This window comes from Neomonachus schauinslandi, chromosome 14, assembly GCF_002201575.2.
Source record: "Neomonachus schauinslandi chromosome 14, ASM220157v2, whole genome shotgun sequence".
Taxonomy (NCBI): domain Eukaryota; kingdom Metazoa; phylum Chordata; class Mammalia; order Carnivora; family Phocidae; genus Neomonachus; species Neomonachus schauinslandi.
Window position 1 is genome coordinate 77,423,407 of NC_058416.1, and position 13,487 is coordinate 77,436,893.

At 50.1% G+C, this 13,487-nt stretch overlaps 1 protein-coding gene across 1 annotated transcript; it reads right to left on the minus strand.

Moving 5' to 3' along the window:
* Positions 1-216: 216 nt before the first annotated feature.
* HSPB8 (heat shock protein family B (small) member 8) lies at positions 217-13,052 on the minus strand. The gene is made up of 3 exons (XM_021703393.1): positions 12,213-13,052; positions 6,151-6,214; positions 217-1,234 (listed from the first exon to the last, which is right to left on the minus strand). The coding sequence occupies exons 1-3, from the start codon at positions 12,577-12,579 to the stop codon at positions 1,075-1,077; spliced, it is 591 nt and encodes a 196-aa protein (XP_021559068.1). The 5' UTR covers positions 12,580-13,052; the 3' UTR covers positions 217-1,074.
* Between the last annotated feature and the right edge of the window lie 435 nt (positions 13,053-13,487).

Below are 13,487 nucleotides of genomic sequence, written 5' to 3' on the forward strand. Positions count from 1 at the left end.
GATCTCTGGGCTCTTGGTGGCGTACGAACTGAAAAAAAATCTCTGAAATCGCTCATCTCTAAACTTCTTGTAAAGTTAGACAATAGATGTTTATGTCATTTAAACCACTATTTGTTGAGTATCATTATTTGTAGCTACAAGTATTCCTAATTGATATCAGCTCTCTCAGTGGTATAGCATTTAGCATTCCCCATCAAAGGAAGCACACAAGGCTAAGAACATCTGCTCTTTTATTATTATTATTATTTACTGTTATTTCCCCCCCAAACAACAGCACAATTCAAATAACAATGACACACAAGTCCCACTCATATACATAATACCACTAGCCTGCCTACCAGTCTGTCTGGCCTTTGCTTGGTTCCTGGTGGAGCTGTTTGGAGACAGCCCCCTCTGTAAAAATCCCAAATTGGACATAGGAGGCACAAGAAGCAGGGGAGGGGGAGCACTTTAGGCAGAGAATGAATGAGCTTCCAGAGTCCTCACGGAGTGCCAACTTGGGAACATGCTATATAAACGCTTGGGTGAAGAGCAGAAGGCACTGTTTTCATGTGGCTGTTGGATAAATCCCATATGGGGGGTAAGACCTAGCTATTCCCCTTTGTAGGCCAGCGGTGCGGAAACACAGTAGAGTGAGCTAATGGGCTCCATCCAGCAAACCATGGGGCAGGCATGGAAAGTGGGAACCCAGAACAGGAATCTGGGTGACAGGGAGGTCCCCAGAGAGAAGCAACCCTTGCATTCGCTGCAAGGGAAGATACAGTGTGAAATGTCATGTCCCCTTCTGTTTTGCAACTACAGAATGGGCAACATTTTCATCATGAGAGAAAAGGGAAAGAAAGAAAATCTCCCGGCATTTTGGCTTCAGGCAACTGAGCATGGCCTGCCAATTGCGCCATCCTATGGAAACACCTACTACTACCCTATCCAGGGAGTCGGTGGTCAGGCCACCCTGCAACCCCCCCCCCCAACATTTTAGTCACACTAAATCTACAAATTCAGCTAAAGTCATGTACCCAGGAATCAGAGAAGCCCTGGGGTTGGGGAGGGAAAAAGATGGGCCAGACTGGGGTCTCAGGAACAGGTGACTTCCTGGCTGTCTTGGGGAAGCTCATTGTTGAAATTGCTCTCTCCAAATGGTGAGTAAGGGGGGACCTGGGGAGCTTCGATGATCAGCAGGCCCTCTGGGGAAAGCGAGGCAAAGACTGTCACAGGATCCACCTCTGCGGGAAGCCTAGGAGAAGCACAAGATACTATTCATGTACTATGTTTCATATAGCTTAAACAAACTTTTGTGCATCTGGAAGAACATAGCTTTGATACAAATTTAGGCTTTGAGGGCATAGACACTGGGTTTGAAGCCCGGCTCTGACCCTCTCTAGCTGGGCAATCTTGGGAAGGTCACTCAATTGCTCTGAGTTTATGCCCTCATCTGCAAATGGAGACAGCAATATAAAACTTGTATACTATAGTATTTGAAGCCAGACAGAGTCTGAACACGCTTTGCAAATGGTAACATGGTGTTCCAACAGTTAACTTACAAGATCACTGTGGCCCAGATGTTTGGCCTTTGGTTGAGGTCTTCGCCCACATTGGACCAGCTGCTGGCAGAAATGGCCCGCACTACCATCCCGTTATAAAATGCAAGTCTAAGGTGGTAACTCACAGCAGGTAACACACTTTCATTTGCCATGTGCCTGCTGCAAGTGCTTTCCTACAGGTCGCGTTACTGGTGAATTAAGGATGGAACAGGCTGGCCACCTGGCAACATTCTCTTTGATGCTTAGAATGAGCCTTGATTTGGGTCACAGCTGAAGTATCTCTTAACAGGTCGTAACTGCTTTGTTCCCAAAACACATTTATAGGAAGTGACCTGGCTAGAACTTTATAAAGAGCCCAGAGTGGTTCATAGGTAGGAATTAATATGCCCATTGCACAGAACATTTAGCAGAGACTTGGGGAAATCAAGTGGCAGGCTCAGTGAGTGAGAACCTCAAAGGGATTTCTGAATCCAACTCTGGTTCCAGTTCTGAAGTTATTTATTTATTTTTTTTATGATTTTTTGATTGTTTTGGGTGAAAGAGACAATCTGGAACATGCTTCCTTCAACTGATTACCAGAATTGTGAGAACATGTTCATGGCCTCATTGGGATGCCATTATTAATAAAGATTACGAAAACTATGACCTTCTGAGTACTTTCTATGTGCCAGGTAGTTCACCTGTGTGTCATCTCCTCTAGTTGTTGACAATGATCCCACCAGGCAAGTTCTGTTACTGTCCCCATTTACAGACAAGGAAATTGAGGCCAGAGAGGTGAAGTGACTTGCCCAAGGTCACACTGCTGGAAAGAAGCAGATGGGAATGGAATTGGAATCTTGGCCTCCAAAGTCAGAGCAGCTGATCATGATGTCCTATTGCCTCCCCCGGTACCAGACTTTTGAAAAAAAAGGAAGCCAGGAGGGTTGATCAGCATAGATCTTTCCACTGGTCCAGGATGGCCCTGCTTGTTAGAAATGCAGAGGTTTTGATGAAAGAACCAGGCAAGGAGGCAGACCCATTCCTGGCCAGGGCAGGATCCTTCCTGAAGGGGGTGGGGAGTTTTTGCTGTGAGTAGCAACATGTAACCACATGAGCCTCATCTACCCAGGAGACTCCTGCTAAATTAGAGCCACGGAGATTAACAAGGGACCTGCTGGGAAGGAGGGAAGAGAAAGAGGGAACTTGGGCAGTGGCCAAGTCAAACTTCTGAAGCACAGAGGAGGCCAAAAGTCTGGACCTCCCTCCCACTACTGGGGATGGGCCAACTCTGTTTAACTATTTGCATGCTAACCCATAGCACACCTGATGAAATGGGGCAGGGCCGCCGCGATCCAGAGCATGGCCTCTGCCTGCAGGCAGGCAGACCTGAGTTCGAATTCTGATTCTTCCTGACTGTGTGACTTCGGGCTAGTGAGCTAGGCTCTCTGAACCTACCTCCTTATAGGAAAAGTGGGTTAACGGTTGGTTTCTACCTCTTAAGGTAGTGCGAGAACACGGGATACTGAAAGCAAAAGGCTTAGCCCAGTGCCTGGCATACAGTAAGTGCTCAGTAAGTGTTAGTCGTTATGCAGTCACTGGCTGTAGGAAAACTATTCCTCTTGTATTCTCTTTCAATCCTTCCATTTGCATCCAAACGAAGGTCTCAGCTAAGTGTTAACATGACCTAAACACCTTTAGCCTCTATCCCTTGCTATTTTCTGTTTTTAACAAATAGAGAGCTGATCTAAGGCTTGGACCCTTAGGCAGACAGTGCTACCTATTCAACCGCATTTTTCTTTCATTGGATTTGTTTTACGATTGCCCTCTTCAGTGAACGTTTTAGTAGGAATTTAACTTTTGCAAAAGTGACCTGATCAAAAGGAAAAGAAATCTTAAGCAAATAATAATATGGGAATATAAGCACATAAGGCAAAAAGTATTTGACGATGGTCTGTGAATGACTGCAATCTGGTCTCACCTAACCAGGTAGGAAGGCCATGGGCTTTAAAGGTGGGGAGACCTGTGTTCAAATCCCAGATCTGGCTCATTACTAGCTGTGTGACCTTTGTGGGATTCCAAAATCCCTCTGAATTTCAGTTTTCTCATGCAGAAGATGGGCTTAATAATACCTACTTCATAGGATTCTTTTAAAGGCGAAATAATATTAAACCTAACCCCCTCGTCACATGGCTCGTGACACACTGCAGATGTCAATAAAGGCAGAGCAGATACCTGGGAAGAGATGGAGCAAGGAACTAAAGTTTGCTTTGACTCTGAGCATCTTCCATTGATGATTTCCTGAGTCCCCTGCTTCCTGTCCTCCCACCCAAGTTGGGTGTGGAAAGATCCCATCTACAGTCTTGCCCTGCCCCCCAACCTAATCAGCAAATTCCAAGACCTCTCCTTCTCCCCCTCACCCAGCCAAAATGGCGCCTTTCACATGGGGATGGATGTGTTGGGAAGAATTTCCTAGCCGTGGCAAAGGCTGTAGAATCCTGCCTGGGAGGAAATCTCCAAGGATCTCAGTCTGGCTGAAGGAGCTTCCCTGTCCTCTGATGACCGGAGCTTTTCCTGGGAGAGGCAATGGAGTCTCCTGAGAGTGGGCCAGGGCCATCCTTGGTGTCTAGAGTCTGGGCAGAGCCAGGGCGTCCCAGGAGGTTCCAGCTGCTCTCGTGTGACTCCAGCCTTGCAGAGTTTTTAAATAACATTAGTCCCCATGGACTGAACACTGAGTCTGGACCCCATGCTAAATGCTTTACACGCTTCCTCTCATCCCCCATCACAGCTCTGTCCACGAGGGAATGTGGGGACAGAAGCTCAGGATAGTTCAGGGAGCTGTTCCAAGTTATCCACTTTCTTTATCATGGAACCAGGACTCCCTACGTCCAGAGGAGCTTCAAAATACTTAGCAACTGGCCCAGTGGGACAATGACCCACCAGAATGGATGGATACGTGCCACAGTGATGGAGGAGGGTGCTGGAGACCCTTTGTTTCTGGAATGTGGGGAAGCTCGGAGGGTCCTGCGGATAGGGTCAGGGTGGCCAGGCTGGCTAGGGAGGGCACTTGGGGGGCTCAGGACAATGGCTAGTCCAATATTGTAACAAGTAGCTCTGCTCAGCTGCTGGACCCCAGCTGTGCCTTGAGCAGCTTTAGGCATTTCTGTCTGGTCAAGTCACCCCAGCAAGCTGTTTCTCGGAGGCCTCGGAGATGGGGAAATCCACATTTTATAAAGATGATTAACCCCCTGACTTCTTTCCAGCTCAGTCCCTTCCCCAGCGTTGCCTTGCCTGTGACTCCATCCTGAGACCTTATTTGAGTCTCTTCCAAGAAACATCAGCTCCCCCTGAACCTTTCCCCCCACCCCCTTTCCTTTCCCCTCTCCCTCTGAGCAGCGTTTCATGTGGCTGCTATACCAGGGAGAGGTGTGGGTTTTGGGGATGGCAGGCGAGCCAGCGAGCGTGAAGAAAAACAGCCGTTTGCCTTATCAGGAAGTGTCCATGGGCTTCTAAGAACTCCAGAGGCGCTGGGCGGGTCAGGACTGGGCACATGGCAGGAGAGACAGGCCTGCCGAATCCCAAAGCTGAAAGAAGCCTCAATGCAGCCAGCACACTCTCTTCCAGCCCCAGGACATTTCTGCCAGGGCCAGGCGTGGAGTAAAGACTCAACACCACCACCAGTAATAGTCACAACAAACTGCCACTTCTGGGGACCTACTGTGCGCTGGTGGCTGTGGCAGATTTCATTTCATTTTCAGTTGGTGACTCTGGAATCAACACCCACCCGATCCCTTTTACGGGTAAGGAAGGGGCATCCCTTGCTCCAGACATGAGCGTGGCACTCAGGGTTCAGGGATCGGTTGGGGGCTGTTCTAAATTCAAATCGTAAGGACTCTGGGCAGGTCTCTTCACCTCTGGGAACTCAGTTTCCCCATCATACAAGGAGGGTAATGTCTCTTCTGCCCGCAGCAGAGATTAAATGCACTGACTGGGACAAGACTTTGGGGCCAGAAGTGTACGTGGCGGAGTGCTGCTGCCTAGAGGGTGTGCGTGGGAAGAGGTGTCCCTCATCGGCACCTTGCCGCAGGCTCCCTCCCTACAGTTGGCTTTGGTTCACTGGCCCAGCCTGGTGGTCTTCCTGGTGCTGGCATGATTCCCCCAGGCTCAGCCCTTCCCACACCCCTCAGCAAAACCTGCCCTTCACGTGTCCCAAAGTCTCAGCCTCCAAAGCCCCCCCGGGAGGAAACAGCAATGTCCGGACACCTTCCAGCTTCATGCTCTAGGGAAGGCGGCATGCTCTCCCGGTGGTGGTGGGACACTTAGAGCAAGCAACCTTCGCAAGATTCTACTGGGCATTTGGGCATCAGGGGACAGGCCCTCTTGATGGTGATGGAGATACTCCCCAGACATACCACGTGGGTCGGAGAGTGCCCCGATTTTCACGGAATCACAGGTTTGCTGTGACACCTTCTCCCCTTTAGGTGTGAGGGGTGAGCGGTGAGGGTTCAATTCCCCGCCCTGGGGCTTGTCTTGAAAGAGAGATGCCCAAGAGGGAGACACACCAGATCTCGGGTCCCAGACACTACCCGCTGCTCCGCCCCCACCCTGGAAAACACACCGCCAGGGGACTTACTGGATTTTCTTTGTGAAGTTCTTGGAAACGATGCCACCTTCTTGCTGCTTCTCTTCATGTTTGCCTAGAAGGGAGCGGAATGCCACATGTAAGCATCTATGCCCCTGGACTTCAGTTAGGACTCGGGCTTGGGTTCGAATCCTGCCCCAGCCCCTGCCCCTTCCCCACCCTTTGGCTCAGGGCTCAGTCTGGAGACACCAGTTGTCTGAGCAACCTCAGCCCTTCCCCCCTAGCCAGCCCGTCAAACCCGGAGGCTAGCATCCCAGGAGGGGTGGTAGGAAAGAAGTAGGGTCACATGCTGAGGGCTGGCTTGCCACCCAGTGGGCTTTACAACACACAGAGCCTTTCCTGGCTCTGAAGGTGGGCTTCCTTCCCCCTTGGTGACGGAGGCGGGAACTGAGGCCCAGTGATGGGTGCACAGTCACCCAGCAGGTGCACGGCAGGCCTGGGCTCTGAACCAGCTCTCCCTGAATCTACGCCAAGTGCTGGGGTCTCACGCCCCTCTTCCTGTTCCAGCTTGCAATGAGCTCTTTGAGCCACATTATCTGTACCTAAAACAGATGAATTGCCTGGAAATAATGCTTCAATCTGCTAAAAAACAAAACAAAACAAAAACACCCGGAGTCTCCAAAGGAGGGGAGGTCTCCTTAAGAAATGACACATCAGACATCACAGATTTGAAATTCTACCTGCCCCGCCTTCCACGGGGTAGCAGGGGAGGGCAGTTCTTCTTCCTCGGGAAGGAAAATGGTAAGATTACATGAAGGTTTGGGCCCAAACTGGCTATCACCTTGCAATTTTTATAGCAACTTCTGAGCCTCCTGGCCACTCTTCAGTCTTTTTTTTTTTTTTTTTAATGGGGAAAGCCTCTAATTTCTCTCTCTCTCTCTTTTTTAAGATTTTCTTTATTTATTTGATATAGAGTAAGCACAAGCTGCGGGCAGGGGCAGAGGGAGAAGCAGCCTCCCTGCTGAGCAGAGAGCCCGATGCGGGGCTCGATCCCAGGATCCCAGGATCATGACCTGAGCCGAAGGCAGACGCTTAATGACTGAGTCACCCCGGCGCCTCTCTAATTTCTCTTTACACAGACCAGATTAGTGCCCAGTGGAGCTTTCTAGCTCCTATCTTTTATTTGTTCCTCATCTGTGGGGCCACATTTCCCGGCCAAGAACCCTCATGTGCACAGCGACACCCTTCTGAGAAGCTTTGGAATCCAGACTGTAAATAACCCTGTGGGATTTTTTTTTTGCAGCCCCGGTTTTTTAAAAACTGACAATTTATAGGTGATTACCTTATTAATTGCTTTTTTAAATTATTCATACTTTCTTTATTAATGACTTTGTTCTGATTGTAAGATAATACAAAGGTATCCTAGAAAATGTAGAAAATAAAGAAATAAATGATTGAAACCCCCCCGACGAAACCACATTTTTGTATAAGTTCCAGACTTTTCTTTCTATGTTACTTAGGCATGCATAAATGTTATATGGCATAGAGGTATATCATGTATTTTAGCAAATAGGATCATATTTTATGTTACGCTCAAAACTGCTCTCTCTTGCTAACACATGATATTTTTCCATGTTACACCAAATATTCTTCCTCCACGTGACTTTTTAATGGTTGCACAACATTCCTCTGTAGGGATACATAAGTTCATTTAGTCACTCCCTGGCTTTTGGGCACTGAGACAGATATGTGACCTTAGAAAGAACCTATTACACCACATTGCACCGAACACCCTTACAGCTGGATCTTCGCATCCAGCCTGATGACTTCTTTAGGATAAATTCTAAGTTCTAGGATTTCTGAGGCTTGATCTGTATTGTTAAATGGCCCTTAGGAAAGGCTGCATCCGTTTATTCACTCACAAGGGGGGCAGAAAGTGGTACCCGATAGGAATTAGTTTTTAAACCGGAGTGTCTGGTTACCCAGAACACGCTATGCTCTGAAGGTGCTGGGAGAGTAGATTTGGACCTGCCAAGTCCATGAGTACCAACTGTCCAGCACTAACCCAGGCCTGTGGCCAGGGGAACATTGTCTGTTCCCTGAAGCCCTCCCCAGAGCCCAGGCCTCTGGAGGCCTGCTTCCCCTGGGGACCGGCCAGTGCCTCTGACTCAGCCCTTTTGCACACTTGGTGTCCTGAGAATAATAAACAATGATGATGATCAAAACAATAGCAATAACAGACTCTTACATAGCGCTTACTTGGTGTCAGCCACCCTCTCAGCCCCTGGCTACAGCTACTTCTTTAATTTTCACGACAACCTTAGAAAGCGGGGACTTTCATTATTACCATTTTGTGGATGGGGAACGGAAGTTCAGAGAGGTTAAGTGATACGCCCAGGGTCACACAGCTTGGAAATGCTGCAGCAAAGGGATGTAGGTTTTGGACTTTCAGTCCCTGCTCTAACACTTCTTAGCACAACCCCATTCTTCTCTGAGCCTCAGTTTACTCTTCTCTAAAATGGGGATGGCAACACCTTCCTAATTATTGGGTTGCTGAGCAAATGAGAATGAGTCACAGGATTGCTTTGTAAGTTGTAAATATGTTGTGTGAGGGTGAAGGTTTGTGGCTTATTTTGATGTCCGGGAAAGGACCGCTCCTGAAAGGCTAAGCTTGCCTGTCCACACCCTGAAAATAGGGTATTGGGGTTAGGGAGGGGAAGATCTCTGAGCAGGCACAGCTCCAAGATTTCCATAAAGAGAAGCCTGGTTGAAAATGGATGTTGCTACCGGAGGTTCATGTTGAAGCTTAATTTGCATATAATTTGAATACCTATTTATTAGGGCAGCTTAAGGATTATGAGTGATTTTTAATTTCTGATTTTGCTTTCCTATCTACATTTTCTACCGTGGAAATATTTTATTTTTGTAAACAGAAAAAAAGTAATTATGATTCTTTTTTTAAAAAAAGAACTCATCCGGAGGCCAGGGCACGCCAGAGGCCCCTCACAGCTACTGTTTTTTCAACATGCCTCAGAGAAACGTAGGTGCCAAGAAGCAGGCATCAGCACTTCGGGGAAAGGCATTGGCCCAGCTAAAGAAAGAAGGTGCTGTTTCCAGGGGAGGCGGAGGCCCTGGGATTAAGGAGAAGGGGTGGGAATAAGGCCTCTGGATTTTCCAGTTCCTTCTTGGCCAGGTCCTGGCCCAGTGGCCCATGAAGAGAATATTTCTTGGCTGGTGGCTGCAGGGTAGAAGTAGGGGTGGATAAGGCATCATGGAAAGCATCTAGTCTAGCATTTTTCAAATACTTCCCTGGAACTAGACACTCAGATGTGGTCAGATAAGACAGGGCTGCCTCCAGAGATCCACAAATTACCTAAGCAAATTCAAAGCTCTGATAAGTCCTGCAGTGAGGAGACCTGTTTATAATTTTGTTTCCTCTGGCACATCTTTAAAATTCTGGGCCACCTATCCTGCATTTCTTAGATACCTATTGATATCTTAAAATGTACCATTTGGCAAATACATACTGATTGAGTTCAACTCCTCCTAAGGAAAACTGAGGCCCAAGAGGTGGCAGGATTTGCCCAAGGCCGTATAAGCAGAAGAAAATCCAGCCATCCTGACTCGGAACCATCTAAGCAGGCCTGGCTTTGAATTGCAGATATGTGCCATGGAGAACAGGGGATCTCAGGTGAGTTACTCTCTCTGAGCCTCAACTTCCTCACCTGTAAAGTGGGTATCACAAACCTACCCATATTTCCTTGAGAGTCCATGTGAGGAACCAGGGAGCCAACATACACAGGCATTGAGCACAGTGCCCTGCACCAGGTGCTTGAGGAAGAATAGGTCTGTCATTATGTGATAACAGGAGAAAAGACTGGATCTGATTTTAAATGGAGCCCTGATATCAATCTGATTTCTTAAATCCATTTGTGAAAGTCTCTGTACGTACTCTCAGGGGATTTGGATTCTGTCAAGCTGAGGTTGCTAAGTGCACACCTGGGAGGCATTTTTACAACTTTAAAAGGCTTTGTCTGCCTTACTTAAGCACCCAACAACCCCATTTTACAAATATGGAAACTGAGGCTCCATGACCCGCTCAAAGCCTCATGCAGAGCCGCTGGATTAGTAAGGTACTTATCTGGGATCTCAGCCTGGAGTTGCCACAGCCCAGTTAGTAAGAAGCACCTAGAAAGGAGAATGAAGGAAACATCCTCCAGAGGTCTCCTGGAGGGGCCACAGGGCATGGGAAACCCTCCAACCTGGGGTGGAAGATTCTGGAATCCCAATTAAAACAAAGATGGGAGAGGTGTTGGTAATAATCCCCTTATTCACAGAGTGCCGGACAGACACTGTCATTCTCCCCATTTTACAGACTCTCTGCATTTATTATCATATATTGTCTGCATGTATTTTTAATCTTCCCTACAGACTTGCAGGCCCGATATTATTACACAACCCATTCTGCAGATAAGGAAACTGAGGCTCTGAGTGGTGGGAAGACTTTCTTGTCCTTATCCATCTGGCAGGGTCGGGACTGGAACCCAGGTCTCAAAGAGCATCTACCATTTACGGTCTCCTGGGGCCTTGCTCTGTACCCAGCATTTTAATAACAGCAACATCACAGCCGTAGGAATACTGATCCCTCGTGTTCCAGGCAGCAGGTCCACACTGGACATGCATCGGCCCATGTAATACAGCGATCCTCATGCTGCGTAGCCACTGGAACCCCCATTTCCAGGTAAGGAAACAACGCACAGAGAACATAAACAATTTGCACATCCTGCTGGTCCATGGCAGAGCCAGGTTCAACTGCAGCCAAGTTGGGAAGGCCCGGCTGAACACCTCCATCCGCACATGGCCCCAACATGCCTCGTGACACCTCCCCCCCCCCCCCAAGCCTCTGATGTTTATAATTCTGCCCTGCGAGGCTTTGAAACTCCCCCTACACGCCGCCCTGCCCTGCCGGGCTTGTCTCTGCCCAGCCTGGCTTTGCAATGGCTTTTACTGATTTTCTGGCTGGGAGCCTGCCAGGAACACACTCCTTTTAATGCAGCCTTAATTGGGAGGGAAGACAGAGGAAGCCGTTCCCCTGCTGCCCTGCTTAATGGGGACTGAGGCTCCTGTCTCCTCTTCCTTTCACCCAGGCTGGGAGGTGGCGCAAGCCCTGGGCCTGGAGTCCTGGGCAGGCCCAAACTCTTCCTGCTGGCTGCTGACTCATGGCGTGACCTTGGACAAGTCCTGCTTGGGCCTCAACCTCCTCAGCTGTAAAATGGGAGTAGACAGCCCCGCTTCCCAGGGCTGGAGTGAGTGAGGATTATCTGGTAGAAGGAATGTAAGAGTCTTTAAGAGCCCAGTTCTTGGTACCCAGTAGGTGCTCAATAAACCGTCAAATCGCTTCTGGCCTCCCAGTTCCCAAGACAGCCTGGGTTTGAATCCAGGCAGCTGTGGGCATGTTACTTTAAGCTTTCTGTGCCTCAGTTTCCTCCTCTGTAAAAAGAGGAGACAAACAGGCCCCACCTCTTCTAGTTGTTTTAACTGAGATGCTACCGGTAAAGCGTGTAGTATGGTGCCTAGCAGAGAGTAAGCGCTCAATCAAGGTTACCAATTAGAATCGTTATAGTGACTCTCATGCCTCAGTTTCCTTATCTGGGACAAGGGGAGGTGTTCTTCTTGAAACCTGTGCTGATTATTAGCTCTATCATGGCACACCCTTCTAGACTGTGCTGTGTCCCTGGGGCGCCGAGAGTCCTATCTCTTGTCTTTGTATTTCTTCTATGTCTGTTGAACTCATTCTTTACATGAAATTTTTTTCTGTCAAAACATGTGCCGTGGTTTCCATTTCCCAGCCCCTATTCTGACTGATACAGCCCCCAAAGGCCCCCCCAGCTGGGTCAGGTTGAGGTGTCTCCTGGAAGCCAGGACAGGAGCGCTTTTCCAGAAAGATAACTTCTGTGGGCTCTCTGGGCTGCATTCCTCAGCCCTGAAGTCACCTGAGTCACACGCTGCTGTCACAGCTCACCCTCTAAGGGAAGAGACGTTCTCTTGACTATTCCCGGGGCTGAGGCCTACACCCCTCTCCTGGTTCTCTCTCACTCCTGCCCCTCACTCACCAGACACTTCCACGTATCCGTCTTTCGTCTTCACCATCAGCTCCTCTGGCTTAAAGCTGTGCACGTTGACGCACACTTTCCAGGGCTCCCCGGGGAAGGGTGGGGGATTTCTGCCCTCCCCAGGTACCCCAAACCTGGCTGCAGCCGTAGGCCCCCGAGGCACCATGCCTGACCTCAGGGTCCCAGGCCACCCCGGGGAGAATCGAGGCAGGGCCCAGTTGCGCCATGAGGCCGTCAGGTCGTCGGGGAAGGGGTCCATGCCAAAGTCATCATCCAGCAGGCGCGAGGGGAGGGACGAGTCCCGGAAGGGGTCCCGGCGCAGGCGGCTTGGATAGTGGCAGGAGAAGGGCATCTGACCATCAGCCATGGCTGCTGAGCTGGAGGGGCAACGGAGGCTCAGAGAGAGGGAGCCACCTGCCCAAGGTCACACAGCAAGGTGATGTGGGGGGGTGGGGGCGCTGGCCCTCCGAGCTTATTCTTCAGCTTCAGAAAACGCTGAACCATCCACTGCCAAGGACAGAGGGGGTACCCGGCTGGGGTCCCAGCCCCCAAAGACACTCCAAAGGCGACCACCTGCCGGCCCAGCAGAATTCCAGAGGGCCCCTCTCCGCACTGCCTCACCGGAGATCAGCCAGTCACTGTCCTCCCAGGCTGTCCAGGCTCTCAGCCAGAGCCGCTGAGACGTCTCATGGAGGAGCGTCAGGAGCTTAATAAACCCAGGGACGCAGGCCTAGAAACTTCTCCTTGCTTCTCCTGGGCTGAGAGCCTTCTATTTATTGCTGCCTGGGGCTGGGGGCGGGCTTTGCCAGTGCCTCCTGTCACAGGAGTATTCGGAGGTGATGAACCAGTCCCCGAGAATCAGCTGAGGGAACAGCTGGGCTCCCAGGGGGCGGGGAGGGGCCTTGGCGGCCAAGTCCAGCCAGCCAGTCCGGACACTCTCCTCCCCGGCTGGGCTCAGCTCCGCCCCCTCCCGCCGCTCCCTCCCCCGCCCGCCTCCCCAAGTCCGGTGCAAAGACCGGCTAGGCTATTAATAACCCTCCGCCTGCCAGGGCTCCGGTCACCCCAGTAATACCTTCCCCAGAGCCTGCTGCGTCCTGCCCGCCTTGGGGACCTGCCGAAGGAGAGAAGAGGGATGGGAGCCCAGTGGATTTGAAGGCAGGTGGCCTTGGGCAGCAATTCCCCCGCTTACAACCCGACCTGGGAGCTTGCCTTCAGCGTCCTCTGGGAGCAGTAACATTATTCCCTGGGCATCTGTGAGCCCGTCAGTCTTCCCAC